General features: G+C 36.1%; 1 protein-coding gene across 1 annotated transcript in view; it reads right to left on the bottom strand.

Moving 5' to 3' along the window:
• VCAN (versican) overlaps nt 1-20,971 on the bottom strand; it is a 100,102-nt gene that overhangs the window by 8,331 nt on the left and 70,800 nt on the right. The window contains exons 11-12 of the mRNA XM_088129950.1: nt 15,553-15,711; nt 14,069-14,151 (exon numbers count right to left, since the gene is read on the bottom strand). Of these exons, the coding sequence (XP_087986076.1) occupies nt 14,069-14,151; nt 15,553-15,711 (242 nt within the window). The remainder of the gene's footprint in view (nt 1-14,068; nt 14,152-15,552; nt 15,712-20,971) is intronic.

Below are 20,971 nucleotides of genomic sequence, written 5' to 3'. Positions count from 1 at the left end.
AAGCTGGCAAAGCTTTCCAAAAAACATTGCCTCATATTTGACATCATCACTATGCACATTTGCTTTGGCTTTCTAATTCTCACACTGCTCTTACTAATGCCAGACCCACTTAATACAGGCTCCTTAACTGCTTTCTTAACTCCTCACCCTTGATACAAACTACTTTTTTTCTTACCTTATTTGGGCAAATAAGCTTCAAAAACAGTTACTTCAGCTTCAAGTAGAGCATGGTATAATACAAATTCATTCAATATTTTAAAATATGGGCCAAGTCTTTGTGAGAGAACTAGATCTGATTCTCTTTTTATAAGTAAAAATGAAAATCAAATTTACTGACAGAGACCAATTTGTTGAAGGATCTGCGCATACCAGGTAGGAAGATTGTAAGCAACAGTAACAATCCATATAAACCCAGCTTTTAAATTCTCCCACTGTCTGAGAAATAGATCACACAAGATAATGTGAGGAAAATGAAGAGAGGTGAATAACATTCTTTGATGACAAGATAGCATCTCTTAAACTGCAGAGCTGCAATCCTGCCACATGACAAGTCTGGGTTTGATTAAAGAAAAAAAAAAGTACAAATGCAATACAAAATCTATGGTGTTAAAGTCAGCTTGCATTTAATTGGGGTTGCTACCAAGCAATATGAAAAGCAAAAGATCCTATATTCATAACTCTGTTCCTAAGTCTTTCTGAAGGCATAGATACTGTGACAACAGTAGGCAAAGTAGAAATGGATAGTTTCCATGGATTGTCCAAAACAAAGTAAAAATGAATGCCCCACAATCTGTTAATTACTTCATTCAATGAGTCAAAATATCTATAGATGTGTGGAAACTCAAATCAGCTATTCCACATTCATTACAAATTTGACTCAGGTCTTCTCAACCCTGACATAACTGTTAAAAGTATCAGTCATGCACCAATGCACCAGCAGCTAAAAACATTAGGACCTCTTGCATTATTCTAATTATTTAAAATATTGTTATACCAACTTTGATCTTACAATGAAACATAATCAAACCCTATTTTACATTAAAATCAATAAAACATTATCAAGCACAATAACAGGAATTATATAAAACAAGATAACTCACACCAACTGCTTTAAGATAAATTAATGTAAAATGCTAGAGCCATTAAATTAAATTAGTTTTTGACCCCGGAATGATGAAATACTGATGCCAGTCACATCTCCATTTGAGGTGGGGGAGTTCCACAGCAGAAGTTTTTTGTCATTATAATTGTTTGAGAATGTTTCCAGAGCCCACATCTTCTGAATACCATTCCATTATTTTTTCAACATATTGCTTGCATTAGCAATAATGGTCAAGCTAGAGACTCTAGTCCCTGGTCCTCTATGACGAACCCAGGCTTTCTGTAACACAAGACTGGTATGCTTTGGCATTCATTTAAATCTAACCCTCCCTCCCCCCTCCCAAAAGTAATAATCAGCACTCCTGTCCAATTTTTAAAAAGTAATGTAAGATACTTAGGTTGCTAAAGCTAATTCAGGCTGATTAGGAAATCATCCAAGAGGTTGTGGGACAGATGGATCATTTCAAAAGAATAGCTACAATAGGTATGGACCAGGGAAGGCTAGAGACTGGAGGAGGGATGGATATCCCTTCAAAAGACAGTAAAAATAATTTCCTTTTGATGTTTCAAACACAGGAAAATATGCCCCACAAAGAACCAATAATAAACTATAATTGGAAGTGTTGATTAGGATACTTCCAGAGTCACGGAATGGAAATTATATTCCAATTATATTCTAATTATATTTCCCCAGATTACCCTTTTTCAAAAGAACTAAAAACTGTGTGCATGTTTCTTTCTCCATTTTATCAACCCTAAATGATAAATTATGCTGAGAAACCCTGACTAGTTTAAGAAACACAATAAATTATATGCTTTAGTAGAGATCTGAATCTTGGGCTTTCTAGTCCAAGTCTAGTTCCATATGTTATATTTTTTCCACTATACTGTAATACTATTTATTAGGCAAACTCTTTGTTAGTTATATGACTATATTCCTATTTTTATCCACTTTGTATTCAGTTAACTCATTTTCAATAAGTCTGCCGTTTTAACAGTTTAGTTATTTGATAATTAATAAGTAATCCTCATAGTTGTTCAAACTTTGAATATTGCCCAAGTCACAACTGGTATCTAAACAATGGAAAACCATTGAATGATAACAAAAATCCTTTTGATCTCTAAAATGCCCAACAAGTACCTGGGATTGCTGCCAGAATTTCACATTCAATATAGCCCTGCAGGATATAGTGAAGCTCAATTTAACTGCTGCTGCAAAAACATAAATACTTACTCATTGTGTGAAAAGCAAATAAATCCACTTTACAATTAAAGTCAACAATGAATTTATTATACATTTTATATATACAGTGGTACCTCAGGATACGAACTTAATCCATTCCGTGACTCTGGACGTATCCCGAGTTGGTCGTAACCCGAAGCAAATGTTCCCATAGGGTTCAATGTAAATCCGGTTAATCCGTTCCGCCCTCCACCCGAATTTGGTCGCAACCCGAGGCAATTTTCTCTTCAGAGCCTTACTCCTGCCAAGCCTGCATTTTCTTTGGAGCCATGCTAACACGCACACCAAAAACCTTCGCAAAACACCGCAAAACACACCACAAGCCTCACCGAACGTCTCCTTGCTACTGCGACCTCGCCCAAAGGAAGCCGCAACCGCGTGGCAGCAGGGAAAATGGCCGCGGATCTGGTTCGTAAGTAGAGGCAAGTTCATAACCCGAGGTAAATTTTTCCTGCCAAAGCTGGTCGTAACCCAAAATGTTCGTTAGTAGAGGCGTTCGTATCCCAAGGTACCACTGTAGATATAGATGGGTGACTTAGCTTTCAATATGCATCATTGAGAAAAATAAGGTTTCCGTTCTCTTCCTTCAACTTTTTCTTGTAGGGGCAAAATATAAGATAAGCCTGCCATAAAGCTCAGGGAAGAATATTTTAGGAACTAGTTAAACAATTTATCAGCTGAGTAAATTAAAACTAAGCCATTGTTAAATAGAGTTTATTAGTAGCAGGTTTAAAACATGGTATCAGCAACCTTAATTATATGGTGCGACCGACTAGTGTTTCCTTTTCCATAATCCTCTCTATAACCTGAAAAACACTCTTCCATTGTAGCAGAAAAACTTCTGGAGCTGGTTATCTAAACAGTGGATTTCCTATGCTGACAACGTGTTCTATAATTTAGTTACAGTGAACAAATATCTTCCACTGACCACATTCCATCTATTAGACAAGCAACCTGCCGAGATTACCACAATCCAAGGTCTTTCTTAAATTTGTTTTCTTGCATCTCTTATTATCACTTTTGGACTATTTAGGGCTCCCACTCCACCAGTTCCATTTTAATTTTTGCTCTTCAGTGAACATCCATCCATATATATATATATATATGTAGTATATTTTAAGGGCCATTCCCATACTGCACAGCAACCAATCCAGGTTTACACAAAAAATATTACATCTTACTTAACTCTTTAATGGAAAATTGTCTCCTCTGAAGCAAGTCCCATTCTTTTTAGGTAACGACACATACAACTTCAATCTTTTAGAACAACGTTATATAGAAACAAGAGATGGCTTCATGTAAAAGGATAAGCAGAGTTAACAGTCTGCACCTGGAAATCAGTTCGAATACACAAATCTATTTTCTCTTGAAAACTAAGGAATCTCCTTAATCAGCGCCATTGAAACTAGCCAGTAGATGGTGCTGTTTAATCATTACTAATCTAGGATAAGCAATGTCCTTGATTAAATCAGGTTAAGAACTTCATTATACTGGAAAGATACCATTCCTTTGCTGTTAAGTAAAAAGTCCACAGACATTAACCATATGATACCTTGTGCCTTATGTGAATGTTCTTATGCTTAATAGTATCTTTTGCTAACTGTGCACAGGATAATCAATAAGGGAAGCAAACAAACAAAACACAAAAATAATTGATAGGCAAGTTGTAATTAGTCCAAGTGTTAATAATTCATACATTTATATAATGTTTTCATTGTTCTTCTTTCTTTCTTTCTTTCTTTCTTTCTTTCTTTCTTTTCTTTCTTTCTTTCTTTCTTTCTTTCTTTCTTTCTTTCCTTCCTTCCTTCCTTCCTTCCTTCCTTCCTTCCTTCCTTCCTTCCTTCCTTCCTTCCTTCCTTCCTTCCTTCCTTCCTTCCTTCCTTCCTTCCTTCCTTCCTTCCTCCCTCACATTTCTATGGCTGCCCATCTCGCAAAAAGTGACCCTGGGTGGCATACAACAATTGTTGGGCTGGTAGTTTGCACAAAATATTTAGAACATAGTCTTAGAATTCTCATTTGCATTATTTCCTACCTTATAAGTGCTAAGAATGAATGGACACTTTATTTTTCTGTATAATGTAATAATAAAGATGCTTATGAGTCAAGTTCAAATTCTGGAGACTTAATGGGCACACCCATACAGTTTTCCTGGGCACTGTACAAAACACAGTTGCCACTGCCTTCTGCAAGTTTTTTTCCATCTACAGTATCTTCCAAACCCACATGCCAGCAAGTTGCAGAAGCATTTCATGCAACTTTGGAGTCCTAACAAGGGTACCAAAATCAATTTGCAAAATAGGACAACATATATTATTACCCCAAACATGAAAAACTAAGACCATAAAATTAAAAGGAACAGAATTAAAACATTATATCACATATTAAAAAAAGAATAGTAAATGGAATATTTTCACTGTCCGTCAAAAGGCAACCAAGATGGTGTTAGGCTAAAAGGAAATTCCATAAATTACTTTTACTAGAGATATCTGTCTGTCTGTCTGTCTGTCTATCCTTGCATTTAGATTATTATCATCAACTTTGCAAAAAAAAAAAAACTTATAGATTAGTTTTGTCTATGCAATCTCTAAAGTTCTGCCTGTGGCATACAGTAATATGAATAAAACCAATACTAATTAACACAATGAAAATAGCACAATAAAAAAAAAAGCTAATCCCAGTATAACTGTACAGATATAAAACACACGGGAAAAGAAAAATGAGTGGTACCAACATATGATGCCTGAGAAGGCACCCACAGCCAAACAGCCATTTCCTTTGTGACTCCCTACTTAATTTTATTCATATCACATAGAAACAATAAAATGAAATCTTGCAATGTTTCCTAAAAATAAGACAGGCAGGACAGAGAAATCAGTTCCACAATCTCAGTATAAAAGCCTTATTTTTATACCAGACAATCTTATACAGCACAGCTTGATTTGAGAGACAATTAAAAATAGGACCTTGGACTGGCTCAGAAGCACATGAAGAAAATGTAATTGGTGTATTTCAGGCAGGAGGTGTCTATGCTTCCCAACATTAATTAAGAGACAAGTAGCACCATTTTCTATAATTCAGAACTTCTGAATTAAATTCAGTCCAGTATCACATAGAATACAGTATGAAAGTCGATAACAAAACTTATAAAAACATGGGTCAGGATGGCCAGACCCTGGAACCTTGATGAAGTTGAAGTACTTCCCTTGGTAACAGCCTTCTTACTTATCAGAAAGCAGTCACATCCAAACTATGACTGTGCCAAAATAAATCATCTGCCATTTCATAGCCACTAAAATTTGGTTGAACTCTGTAGATTCAAGTTAGGTTTAGGACCAAATTCATTCTGGAATGGCCTTTGGCTATTCTTCTTGTGCATGGCAGTTGGTGGCTACTGTTATTTTCCAGAACCCCTCCTGCATGTGATTGCTAAGAGTGCTAGTGGGACTAATGAGTGATCGGCTGTATTAAATCAAATAAACAAATAAATAATGTTGCTACAAAGGCACAGAGGGAGGGAGGGAGGGAGGGAGGAAGGAAGGAAGGAAGGGTTATGTATGTCTCAAATCATCTGCATAATGCTTCCAAATTCAACTGCATATAAACTGAATTTTCAGATTACTATTCATCAAAATCAAAATCTCATTAGTCACAGGCATATTTTTTCTATAACTAATCCACTAATTTATTAATCTATCCTTTATTCTCCAAACAGCTTAACTACATGGTGTATATAAATTTAAGATCATAGTTAGGCAACAGAGTATCCCCATATAGGGATTATGGAACTATAGTTTCCATAATCCCTAATCACTGGTTGGGCTAGTTGGCAGTGGATGGAATTATATCTTCAACATCTGAAAGGCAGTAGGTTGCCAAGTTATATTTTAGAATATGAATTAGAATATTTAATCTTGCCTTTATCATTAAATTGCTATAGGATCTTAGACTTTGCTTGTTTTCTAAAACTAAGCCCAACCCATGTTCCACACAGGGAAAAATACTGATTTCCTTTACAGTATTATGGAAGGATTACAAATATATAACACTACAACTTCCAAGGCTGGTCCTTTGCATTAATGTGCATTTCAGCCCTCACTGTAGAATGACACTGTGCTTCTTAAATCAACACGATCATTTCCAGACCTGGTCACTATCTAGATATGCAGGTGTCATCTCCCAGAAGTCTCCAGACAGCATAGCCATTGTGGAAAATTCTGGGAGTTTATTGTATGTCCACATATCTGGAAATTGCACAGGTTGGGAAATATTGTTTTATGCAAACCACTGGATCCCAAACGTTGCTTTCTCCTGGCAGTATCTCCCTCATTTTTAGCACTATTGTAGAAAACAAAGCTCAGGTACCAGTAAATAAAATGCACCTGTTCTTGATTCTCATTCCTGATTCTCAATGTTTTTCGTAGTTCTATTTTTTCTATTCGTACATCTATTTTTTCTCACAGGTACAGGAGAAAGATTTGGTACTGTTGTAATTTTTTTTTATTTTTACTGTCCTGCCTTGAGATTCCTTTGAGATTAAGATGGGAACCTGAAAATATTGGATCACCTAAAAAACAGAAATCCTGGTCTCTCCTATGAAATCATTATAAAAATTAAATAAATATCAATGTTACATCATTGCAATTGCTAGGGTGTTATATTACAGTTAGATGAGTTGCATATTTGAGAAGTATTGCTCATGCATAATAAAAGTCATAGATTAATCTCTGTTTTCTGTGGAGAATATTGAGATGATTGCCAAAACAACACATGTAACTTGAGAATTTCATTAAGAAGGTTGATAAAAAGGCTGCTCTCTGTTTAAAAATAAATAAAAATGAAAGATTGCTGTATACAGGTGTTCCTTGCTTAAAGACCACTCATTCAGCAACTGTCCAAAGTTACAATGGCACTGAATGTAACTTTCATCAGTACTTACGACAGGTCCTCGTAGTTGCGGCCATCGCCAAGTCCCTGTGGTCATGTGATCGTGATCCAGGCACTTGGCAACCAGTTCACAATTACAACATTGCAGCATCCCATGGTCACGTGGATGCCATTTTCAACCTTCACTGCCAGCTTCCAACAAACAATGTCAATGGGGAAGCTGGCAGGAGGCTGCAAATGGCAACCACATGACATTGTGCTTAATGACAGCACAAGATTTGCTTAACAATGACAACCAGAAGTGCTGGAACTGCCATTGCTAAACAGTGCAGTCTTGTGATGTCACACTTTATAACTGTGTCTTTTAGCGATGGAAATTCCTGTCCCAATTCCTGTCATTATCCAAGGAATACCTGTACCCACACAGATATGTTAAAAAATGCTTCCTCTCAAAATTGCTCTCATTTTTTAATTTCTTCTCATGGGTATTGCAGTTTTAAAAAACAAGTTCCAGGCCAAAACTATTTGTAATGCCTCTTGAAGATAAGGGCCTACCTTGTTTCACTAAGCAAAAAATACAAACAAAAGCCTATGAGCCGGGGACATGATTTCGGCATTAAATAATGTATTTTAAGTAATTAGAGCAATAGGTTTTCACCCTTTTCAGAGGAAGTCAAATGAGTTATTTTAAATACCTCTATCTTTTGAAGACCAAATTTTCTGTTAAGTTTTCAAAATCCCTTTGTTAAAGGATCCCAAGAATCTCTGGCACAACAGGCCTTTTGTGTGCAATCTGTCCACAGTACTCTCAAGCTCGTTTATTTGTTTTATTTAATTCTCATGGGCAACTTTCCTCTACAGCAAGCTTAGAGGTTCTCTCAACCCCTCCTTTATGCTCTCTCTGAAAGAAACACATGCACTGATTTGCCAAGGGAGAAAGAAAGAAAGAAAGAAAGAAAGAAAGAAAGAAAGAAAGAAAGAAAGAAAGAAAGAAAGAAAGAAAGAAAGAAAGAAAGAAAGAAAGAAAGAAAGACTCAGTTTTAACATATTTTTGTTTTAATGTTGCCTCTTTCTATTGGCACACTGAAGTCCCATGTTACAAACATGTTAAATGTGTCTACGTTGAAAAGGAAGGCAAATCAGCAGAGGTCTCTGGACAGCTTTAAAGTGGCAACTAGCCTGTTTACTGGCTGCCAGCAAGCCAGAAGTGAGACGCTATCTGGCTGCAGAAGCTGGCTTGTTCATTTAATAAAGCCCTAATCTTGTGTAATGTGAGTGAGCTCACCACCATACAAAGTACTAATTATCAGCAGCATTTTCCAGAGGATATGAATAACTCCCTCCTGTGAGAAAGAGGCCCAAGGCACAACTCTGAGTAGCTCTAAGTGCTTAATCCAAAACATGAATGGCTCCGGTGGACTCTTAGACTGCCATGCTTGCTTGCAAAGGTCCTGAATAATGAAACAAGTTCAGTGGGAAATGCATCAGAAACAATACCTGTGGGGGGTTTCCCCCTCTTTACATAGTTAAGCGTTGCTGGTATCAGCGTTGGCACTCAGCAAACTTACTGCATTATTTGAAATTCAGTTTCCCAACAAAGTTTTTGAACACATTCTAATGATGTCTGAAGGGTTGCACTGATTCAGGGTATACATATATTATTCTGCTTTTAAAGATGCCTAAGCCACTGGAAACCAGCTTCAGGAAAACTTCAGGAAAACATACTTGCCTATCCCACCCCTATATGCTCGTGTAGTAGTGGAATTCCCCTGGTTTTGGCAAGAATCCAGGTTTGTCAAGATTTGAAGCATAGTTCTTTCCTATGCTTCTAATGAAGCAATGAGAAACTCGGCAAAAATAAAAAGGTAGCAACTCATTAGGTTGCATGTAAACCTGAAGAGACTTTATGTCTTTAGCTATAATAGAAACTCATAATTTTTAGCGGCCTGTTTCTAAAGTAGAATTTAGGCTACATCCATAATCTCAGATGAGCCAGCTGAAATATCAGGCTCAATGCTTCCTTCTCATTGTCTGCAGTCCTAAGATTTCTACTGAGTTTAGTTTCAGTTTTCAGGAAAGTTTCTGTTGTTATACCAAAATCAAATATAGTTGCTTAAAATAAACTTTAATCAGTAAACAAACTGACCAAAAAAATACTTTGTAAATTAGTTCCCAATCTCTGAGGCTTTTGACTATAACAAGCTGGTTTTTGTTAAAATCAAAATCGGCTTGGCTGTTTCTTCTGTTTGGAAGCATGACCTGATTCTATTTCAAAATCATTTCCACTGGATATTAGGGTCTGCCCTTCACACCACTACAGAGCTCCAGAGAACAGCCAGGTGGGTTCATACTGGTGGTCTTTACCTAGATAAATTGAAATCTCCACCTGTCCTGCTGTACTGAATTCCAAACACCTACAGAATGGAAGACACTGTAAAATTCTCTCTGTTTCTCTCTTTCTTGGGTGGTTTCCTCAGTCTAAAAACATGTTGAGAGGCATTATTGGGCAGAGAGATACAAATAATCTTGCTTAACCCACCTGCTTTTTTCTTAATGAACATCTTTTACTATTTTACTTTTTAAAATGATTGCTGTTATTACTTAACACACAAAAAATCAGTGTGATGGCTTGTGGTTGGCTCTGGAATGACCTAAGCATTTTTACCCTCCAAAGCTTTGCTTGCTAATCAGTCCTTATTCCACTTGCTGGAACTATTTTTGGTACAGTGCACTCTATAAAAAAATGCATTGCCAACTGCTATTTTTATTTCAATTCTGGTATATTGCCAACAGCTGATTATTTCCCTGAGAAAATATAACCTGTAAATTCTAAAAATGAACAGATAGATAACACTTAAGAGTGTTATACTTCATTGTTGTATGAAGTATTACTTTGATCATACTCTAATCCTCTTATATGTACAAAAGCATTTCAGACTGAACCTTACTTAATGAGGAAAACAGATGTTCTCCTGTGTCAGCTGTCTCTAATCTGAAGTGTCCCAGATGTGTTGGAACTGCAACTTCCAGAATTCTCTGCAATTTGGAGAGCACTTTATTGGGAAATACTGTGCTACTTATTTGCTTAGGTGCACTCTCAGAATTTGAATGCAGTTACTAGCACAATATGATGGTAACAGAACAGCAATGAATAGCTAATAAATAAAATTGTTTCTAACATTGAATGAAAATGCTAAAATGAAAAACAAATCCATTTTCCCACTGCAAAAGGAATTATATTTTAATTTCACTGTTCAAAATTCAAATTGTAATTTTGCTGATGTTCATATGCCTACATTTGATTTTATCATTTTAAATCACAGACATCAACTTCTTTCACAAAAACTAAGGTTCATCTCTCTTAAAATGTATGCCAATTCTAGTTAAAATATCATCAGTTTTGAATCTTACAAGAAATAAATTTAATTTCCAATATCCTGTAATTAAAATACAGTTATCTGGCCTATATGTTGGGAAGACCACCCCTCACTACCGATTATACATTTTGATTTTCATGAATCTTTAATTCTACACTTGTACTGATAATCAGGAACAGATAAGCAAGAAGTGAGACATTGGCACCATCCTCACCAGTAATGGAAGCTAGTCCTGCAGTACACAGATGTCTACAAGTTCATCATCCCTTATTTAAGTGATGATGGATGGATCACAGCAAGCTTCTGCATCCATACTTTCACTCTCCTTCCTTGTATACTTTAGGACAAATGAGAATTATGCACAAATTTCAAGGACAGCAATTTGTCTAACCTTAGTTAATTACCCAATGTATGAACCCATAAGACTGTATTATATTGTTTGCATAACTTTTCCTTATCGTATACTGAAAAACCAGTGTCCCAGGTTTTAAGAAACATCAAGCATATTAATTTTGATTTAAAAACTATGCTAGTCACTTGCAGTTTTAATTGTGAAATTATATTTTATACATCCTAATATAATGTTACATACAACTCCCCCAATCACCAGCAATTAACAGCAGTTTATGAAGTGAAATAATTGTAATGATTTTTTGTGCAAACGTATGTTGTTCAAATATAGGTTACATTTTATTTCATTAAAATTTAATGACACTAGATATTATTTCCATGGAACAAATTATAAGACGGAGGGTTGTCTCTCAATCAGTTAGGGTTAGGGTTAGAATTTCTCCAAGTGTTAGTATTCTTGGTTTTCCCACTTCCCTCTTTTAATAGGAATAAAAGCTTTAACCCAGGTTCAGAATTCTTGACTTCTCAAGGTATTAAAGTCCTTGGACTTAATAAAGAACTTGAGTACACATAGTACCATTCAGAAACTCATACTTGCAAAAAAATGCCCTATATGGACAAAAATGAAAATGTTAGGGTTTCCAATTACATCATGAAAAAATAATGCACTGAGCCCTCAGTGCTTATTGTTTAACTTGCCATTGTAATTTTCCAAGTTCGCATTAAGTTGTCTAAAAAACAAAAACAGAAGCAATAGAACTAGAGCCATAAACTGTTGAGTCCAGCTACTTTTACTCTTGCATTGTAGAACTGAAAAAAAGACTGGTTCTTGGTGTAAACCTAATACACCAATGTGTTTCAGTGATTAATCTAGTATGGAACATGTAATAGTTCATTTTGACCCAGTCAAAAGAATGGAAAGAACAATAGCTTGTGGAAAAGAACAAACATAAAGAACACTTTACCATATAAAGCTATTGAAAAATCAGTACAAATGAAAATGGAGAGAAATTGTTGAAAAAGCATGAAAAAAGTGGGATGGAAATCAATCAGAAAAATGTCTGTTGGCAGATAGCCATATCCTTCTCACAAAATGCCTTTTCTTCTTCATCTCAAGCTTAAACTAAAATTTAACACCCGAGGTTTTCTACAAGCTTGAATTAACATTTCATTTCCTGGAGTCTGGAAGTTATTGTCATGTGGTTCTTGGCTCCCTAACACTGGGATTTATCACATGTTTAATATTGACTAGTCTAAGGACAGAATGCTCTTCTGAATAAAATATTAAAGAGAGATAACATACATTTGATCATGAAAGGGTGGAGTGGAAAACAAGGTTAATCGAGTCCACAAGAATGGTGATAGAATGATGGGAGGGTGTGCTGGGTAGTAACAGCTCCCCTCTCCCACATTCCAAAAGAAACTGTGCCTTGAGACATAATAAAGCATATTAGTTCTGGCCATAAAATATCCCAGCACATGAGAGAGTAAAGCATGCTTGCCTTTTTCATTTTCCACAGTCATCTACAACAAGTAGCAGCTCTTCAAAAAACATGAACGAAAACCTTGCTCCCATGAAAAAAGTCAACACAACTCAACCCAAACTAAAATACATTACTCTTAGATTAATCCAGTGTTTCTCAAACTTGGCAACTTTAAGATGTGTGGACTTCAACTCCCAGAATTCCCCAGCCAGCATGGAACTAGCATGGCTGGCTAGGGAATTCTGGGACCTGAAGTCCACACATCTTAAAGTTGCCAAATTTGAGAAACACTGGATTAAACTTTATGTGGAAATCAATCAAACCAGATTTTTTAATAACGTATTTCTAAAGCTGACATGTGATATGCAGAAGTGAGCCATTCTTATATGCCTGAATCACAAGAACCAGATGTTTCCTTCGATGCTTAATGAGAGAAGGCAAATATTAAGCATAGCCTTTCAACGGTACACATTCAACTCCTATAAAGCATCTGTTTTCTGTCTGGAAGGGCGTGTTCTGATTGGGATAAAAATGAGCCTACATATTAAAATGAAAAGGACCACTGAATGCATTGAAGTCTTGTTCTCTTTACTTTTATATTCTGTTTTATGCTGTGTAAAGCAAAGTAATGTTTTATTTTAAAGTCTCTGTATTTACGGTAGTGATGAAACTTCATCTATTCAGTTCAAACTGTGAATGCTGCACACCAACCAACTGAACTAGAATAAAAAAAATCCCATTTTCCAAAGCAGAACATGTGCAATACAGCTGTGGTAGGATTACACAATGAATCCCTGTCCCTAGAACTATAGGTAGACAATTTTTATACAATGCAGTTGTGTGCTTCATCAGTGATACTTGGCCTGGGAAGCAGCTCTCCATTAAAAGCCCAAACAAGTGATTGCACAGGAAATAATGCAAAATAGTGCCCCTCTAGAGCTTGCTTTCACCAGGATGCAAAAGAATGCATTCAGGCTGGTGTCTGTGATAGAAAAATGTTGGATTAAGGTTTTTATTGAAACTGCAACTGATTATATTTTAGGTTCACTTACAAAAAACAAGATTAAAGTGACTAAGTGAATGTTCTAAAGTACCGTGTAAAAGATATCAATGGAACCATGTTGACTATTTTTAAAGAGTTCAAGGAAAGAGTTACTGTCATTATTCTTATTTGATATTATCATGTAAGTTAAAATTGTCTCCAGGGCTACACCATCCAGTTTAGATGGGTAGGACAACAGAGACTAGCAAGGTAAGAGAATGCAAAGAAGAGGTGGATTTGATCAGGATATGTTCTTGCCCTTTCTTTTAACACAGGAATTATATTCCCATTTTGGGGGCTGGGGGGCTGGGGAGGCAAGCTCCATTTAAATCAAGAGAACTTACATAGTTTAAAGAAGCATGTTCAGCTAGAATTTGAAGAAGAAAATCAAAGTTTGAACTAACAAAATGGACCAGGAAAGAGGAAGGTTTGTACAAACCTCTCAAATCTAAAATGGTCTGTACATTATTATCTGACAACATAAATTACAGTAAGAACAAACAATCATGTTATATCACACCTGGTTAATATACTACAGCCAGTAATATCACAATCATTAAAATATTTTCCAGAACTGATCTCTTACCAGCACGCTGCCATCTGTCCAGCGGAAGTCATTCTCATACATCTTATCATTTAGGCCAATCCACTGATAGTCATGTCCTATACCTACAGTGAAAATTTACTTTAGTAACTTTTTACCATTAAAGGGAATTATCTGAAAATGAAAGTAATGTCATAGTCTGAATCAGCTTTCCCATTGTTTTGGTAAAAATCATTTTTATTGTTTCTCTTAGAAGAGTTTTCTCGTTCTTCTAAGAGCTGGGAATATTTATAGAAGACATTCTTACTAACTATATTTTAACTGATCTATTTTTCTTGCTGACTGCCGTAAATGACAAGATAGTTGCAAAAAGCAGTACACCACCCCAAAATACAAGGCGGTAACAATTACTTGAAAAAGCTTTAAATAAATGTAACATTTGCCTTGCTACATAAATCAAAGTTTCTCTATAGACTTTTAGGTATTTAAACCATAGCGATCTCCCATCCTAGCACTGACCAATCCCACACGTACCTGCTTAGATTTCATTAGATGGCTACTTCATGTCTCTACAGATTATGCCTGTTTTAATCACGGCTATACTTGCTTATTTTTGTTGTCACTGATGTTGTCCTTTGCTCACATTGTGACATAGCACCTTCAGCACATATACAGCTGTGCTGATATTCGAAGCCTTTCTTGCTGTCTTTGCAATAGTGAATGCTATATGTGTGATAGAAATTCCTTCTGTAAATAAAGCATTCACTGCTGCGGATAAAAACACACAGATGTCTAGGTTGATTTGTATGTTCAGTGCAGAAACGGAAAAGCAGCCATCATAATATCCTCAGCTTGATTTCCTAATTAATTTGTTGCTCTGCTATGGTGTATGCACTGTTCTTTTCAAGCATGTATTGCTAATATGAAGCAGTTTCCAGGGATATGGATACGCCAAATGGCTTGGCAGAAAATCAAATCATCGCTTCTCAAAAGAGAAGTCAGACTTGATACTGAGAACAAATACATGTTTCTTCTGAGAAAACACTTAGACTGAATATCTTACCCGAACATTAACACAGCTAATGAAGAGTATTTAGAAACAAAGCTTATGTGCATTAGGTTTTCAGACAGGACTTGTGACTGTAATAAATGCCAGTTATTTGCAACAGGATATAAAGTGACCCATAGTACCTGGCCTCTGAGGGTCAGTATTTTTAAAGTGCCTGATGATGAAATTGTCTAAGTGACAAGATCAAAATAAAAGTTTCATAATGAACTGCCTCACTCAAGTTTTCTACTATTTTTTTTTCTCATGAACTAAATTATTCAGGAGAGTAAAGAATATTTCCCTCAGGTATCAGCAAATTCTACAGTCCAGCTATTAGAGAGCTGGAATGAAAAGAACAGATCAGCAATCAATGATAAAATGTATCTTTTAGGGATAAAAACGATAATGAAAATGTTCGGAGTCCTGTGGGTTATTTTACAGCCATTTAGTCCCTCTGCACTGCAACCAAGGCACCTACGGTTTACAAACAGCTGTTCTTCATGAGACAGGATGCTGGTTAGATGGGCGCCCTGCAGGCGGCACTCTCTCTCAGCTGCATCCCACGTCCGGCGATGGGCGAAGTATTTGTAGCATTGCCCTTGAAACTTATGCCATCCATAATCGCAGGTCTCAGTGTCTGCAACAAACAAGCATAAAAACTTACAGCAAACATGGATAGACTATGACCAGGATTGCCCGTTAGCCATGTAAACATTTAAATAAATCAAACAGAAATACCCAGTGACCAGCGTTAGCATACTTGTTACAGTGTATTTGAGATTTCTTTCCACCTAAAGAAATCTCAAATGCACTATAAAAAAGAATATGGAAGTAGCACATGCTAATTTTGTAAGAAATGTGTGTCATTTATGCATTTTATTTAACATCAGAATGTACTATTTGATGCCTGGCTTTCAACAAGATATAATAGGGTAGAAAGACAGAACGTTCTGGAAAAGAGATTTTTATTGTGGCCTGGAAATTAAAAGGCACATTGCAGATCATTGTGGTCTGGCAGATAATCTTACCATCTAGAACAGACTTCTCCAACCTGATGCCCTCCAGATGTGTTGGAATAATGGCAACTGAAATTCAGCATATCTGCAGCACACCAGGTTGAGGAAGACTGGCCTAGAAACTCCAAGCCATGTATATAAAAGCCTGTGGAGAACAAGATGTTTTTATATAAGTACTGCTATTTCTGGAGCCAAAACTGTAAGCTCTCGATTTAGAAGCAGAAAGTTTCCCAGTTTTAAAAGGAAATGGATTGCCTTTTCAACAGAGTTGCTGTTGCAATGAAATGTGTAAGGAAAGCAATGTTCACGTACAGCTTTTTGCCTTTTTATCTTCCAAATGTATATCCTTCTATCCTGTGGTAGAAAATTTTACACCAGGTACCAGACATTCTATTTTGTGTATTGTTGTTGGGTGGGGTGGAGGGAGAGCATAACCCTAGCAAAAATTAAGAGTATCACCATACAGTGATTTAAACTTTCATTGCTGGGCAGGAACAGAAATAAAACTGTAAACCTTGAAAATATTCCACAGTTTAATTGTAAAATTCTACTTTAATTCCAATTAAACATTATTTTTTCATACATTATTCTGTCTTATGTATAGAGGATGGAATTAAACTCTCTGGGTCAAATTCCTACATTAAGGCACCTATCATACTACCAGATTAATACCAACAGCAACCACAGGATAGCATATTTACTTTGTGAGAATGCTGAAAAACAGTAAGGCTGAAAGTATAGATGATACAGCTGGAAAAATGTTAAAATATAGATGTAAAATAAAATAAAATAAAATAAAATAAAATAAAATAAAATAAAATAAAATAAAATAAAATAAAATAAAATACAATACAATACAATACAATACAATACAATACAATACAATAAAATAAAATAAAATAAAATAATGTGTGATTTGTTTAAGGAATGTGTGATTATCTATACATGACAACTGGAAGACTGCTATTACTGTTGCTTTATTAAAAAAGGAAAGTAGCAAGAATGAATCTAAAAGTTGTAACAGAATTAGTTGCTAAGTGTGCCCAAGAAGGTGCTTGGCAGAACTCTGACTAAAACTGAAAAAGAAGTGACCATGAGCAAAATGTGTGATGCAACTTTATGTTGGGTAGGAGACACACAAACTTTTGTTCTTCAGCAAGTCACCACATTTTTTTCTTCAGCAATGTATGAATGTGAGAAAGAAAGTCTATTATGTAGTATCGCATTGTTTGTTGATTTAGAGTAACTATATAAAACAATGAATAGGTTTTAATAATAGGTTATAAATATTTTATGTAAATATGTATTGAAGGTTAATTGCTAAATACAGTATATTAGTATATGATAAAAGGAATGCATGCATGAGAATGGAATGCTTAGAGAATGGTTCAACACTGCAAGAAGACAGACAAGGATGTTATTGTTTCTTGTATTCATGGTAAATATATAAGAAATGCTTATAATGATGCTAGAGGTGTTTCAGTCAAGGATGTGAATATGTATGTGCTTTTGTATGCAGATTGTGCTGTGTTGTTGGCCAAGAACCCAAGTGATTTCTAGTGAATGTTAAGAACAAGGAGCATCAACCTGAAAATAAGGTCATGTTTGACAGGGAAAACTGAGTCAACTATTCCAAATTACAAACAAATGGAGAAAAATTAGACCAAGTAGATGAATTTGTGTAACCTGGCAGAATGTTTACTAAAGAGAACATAGATTAGGACATTTTAATACATACAAATCCTGGTAAAAAGATATTGCATAGTACAAAGTCTGTGGCAAGCTTTGAATATTTGTTGAAAAAAGCAAAAGTGGGTGTGTCTCTCTCCTATGGACACGCCAGAGTCAGAGAGCTATTCAACTCAAACCACTGGTACATAATCAAAAAATGTTGCATTAAATGAGATAGCTGTAACCATTGCAGCACTTCTTCCAAAAAAAAAAAAACACCTTTACCAAGAGCCAAAAAACAAAGCAAAGGGTTAATTTCAATAACTATCAACGTCAGAGTCTAAATCTGGAATAAGGAAACTTGAGTTCAAATTGTCCTCAACTGTGAAATTTACTAGGTGGCCATGGATATTCATTCCATCTAATCTACATCACAGGACTGTTCAAAATATTAAAGATTATGTATCCCATCTTGTATCACTAATAGCATTATAATACATGATATTAAAATGCAATAAATACCGTTAAAAGTTTTGATGGAAAAATCTGAATGTCAAGCTTTCTTTTTATTTATGAGGCCTCTGAGCCTTATTATAAACTCCATAGGTATTCTTAGGAAAGAAAATACTTTGTCAAATATGCCCATTTGTCCAGGGACAAAAACCACATCTGGCTCAGCAGAGATGATGCTGAAAGACTAGAACAGGAAACATCACCAGCTGCTCATTCGCTCATCTAGCAAATGATATTTTTTTTACCAAACTACCATGTGACTGTCAATCACGTTTTCAAAATTCCAGATATGTCCACCTATTCAAAAAGGTTGTTGATCCCTTCTGTTGATGAAAGCAGGACTCATCCTAACCTATATTTATTCAAATGTGCAATTTTTATGTACAAAGACCTCTCCATGGGAACAGGAACCATCATTTCTGCTCCATGTTACAGGACATGAACAAGAAAAAAGATCTAAACTGGGCATGAGAAAAAATTTTCTGACAATAAAAGTTGTCCATCAATGGGCTTCCTTGAAAGTGATGGATCCTCTCTTGAAAATACTGAATGGTATGATTTCCAACTTCATAATTCTCTAGGTGTGTTCCAGTGGACAATTTAGGTGGTTGTTTGATTGTTCCTTAGTCAGGAACATTGCCTACATGCCCATCATATCTGATTACACTATCCATCTAAGGAGCAGAGTTACTAAGAAACTGCTACTGATATCTGCAGTTTGAGATAAAATGCCTCTGCATATCTACAGTGCAAGATCTTGTAACACCTTTAAAAATCGGCATGGTTTTCTCCCAACCTCTGCATACAATCCTTCTCAGCAAGAAATTGAAATAAAGTAATGAAGAGAACTGCCTTTTCTTTCCCAAACACCAATAACTTTCAAAATTAAGCCCATAGGCAGAGACAGTAATTGCAAATATTTTGAAGGGTAACACTTTAAATAAAAGGTATTGCTTTTTAAATGAAGAACAGAACAAAAAAATAAATGAAATTAAATGGTTGTGTTTAGCTACAGTGTCTCAGGAAGATTTGTCTTCTTGCAGTTACATCTGTGTAGTTGAGCCTAGCAGCTTCAGCTCCGTATCTGCATTCAATAAACACTATAAACTACTCTAAGTCAAATTTTCTTAGACTGCCAGGAAAAAATGACACACACACACACACAAAATCAAACTACAGAAGCAAAGTGAAAAGGATGAAAAGAGAGAGAAAGAGACAGAGAGATTCTAATTTAAACTGCGTTTTCTATTCTGGTTCAGAAATTCTTGAATAATTATACAGAGCATACCACTTTTCTTCAGGGTATGAAGTTACTTTTTCCAAAAATTGCCATCTAAAGTCAAGTACATACATTTAACCAGTAATGCAAATGTAAAGAAATAACAGCTATAAGCCAGATTATATGTCCCTTCATTTCTTGTCCTATTAGGAAATTTAGAGATGCCGTCACTCTTGCTCCAGAGTTCTTGATAGTTTGCACATGTTCCAAGAAACTACCCATAATGGAAGTACATGCAAAATAAACATGATTATTCAACTGTCTACCACCACCTTTGCTGGTAATATCTTTCTCTTTTCATGCTTTTGAAGAACATACTGGGGAGGAGCAAGGTGCTAACAGGAGACCTTCAATCCTTTGGCAAAACACCCTTCAGATCTCTCCTCACACAAATAATAGGGAAAACTGCTACCTGGTGCCCCAATAACCCTCCTTGACACAAAAGTCAGTGCCTACTAAGGAGCTGCAGCTTCCACAATGCATTGCAGCCATCTTTCTCGGTGGAGCTTACTGCCAAAAAGGCCGCAATCATTGTAATGCTTTTAAAGGCAAGGCTATTACGGGCACCACTCCCAATAGCTATAATTACTGTACTGCCAGCATTGGGGCAATGTGATTTTTAGAATTAGCTGCTGCAGAAAAGCAGAAAAACATTAGTGTGTATATCCTGCCTGAGAGTTTCTATGGTCAGCAGGCTGATCATTGTGGGATTGGAAGTGTGGACAGGAACTCTGGCCAAGACTCTGACCTGATTCAATAGTACCCTCAGCATGTTCTTAAGGGAAAGACAGCTGTTACTTCAGTGAGATGACTGAACATGTGTAAGTAGGATCAGCTACAATGTCATTCCGACACAGGGGATCTATTCACACGCTGCCATGTAGCACTACTGAAAGCATTCACTGCTTGTGTCTTATGCTGGCTGGAGATAATGGGAAAAGTTGTAACAGAAAGCTTCCTTTTAGCATCAGCAAATCTCTTAAAGGAACCCATGACATAGCCACTGCTACTGAGTAGTAACCAAAGATGACTTAGGATTGAATTTGACTAAACAGCAAAAATGACCAGACTGGGGAAGTAAAGTAGTATTGCAAACTGGAATACAAACAAGTTTAGGCACTACCAAGTACCAGTCATGAAGTTTACTGTCATGTAATCGACCCTAGTAATACTATCATCTTCCCTTCTACCAATTTGATTAATAACAAGGGATTTGGTCAGCTGATTCACATTACCACCCGCCTGTAAAATTTGATTCTCTATGTCAGTGTTTCTCACACTCAGCCACTTTAACGTGCGTGGACTTCAACTCCCAGAATTCCCCAGCCAGTTGACGTACATACATCTTAAAGTTGCCAAGTTTGAGAAATGCTGTTCTAAGTTATGGGAACTTAATACAGAGACTTATCTCTCTTTGC

The sequence above is a fragment of the Python bivittatus genome, unplaced genomic scaffold, assembly GCF_059951505.1.
Source record: "Python bivittatus isolate LINGU-HERP-01145 unplaced genomic scaffold, Pbiv_v1 ctg000850_np1212, whole genome shotgun sequence".
Lineage (NCBI taxonomy): Eukaryota > Metazoa > Chordata > Lepidosauria > Squamata > Pythonidae > Python > Python bivittatus.
Note: the sequence above shows the minus strand (reverse complement) of the source record. Positions and strands in the feature narration are given on the sequence as shown.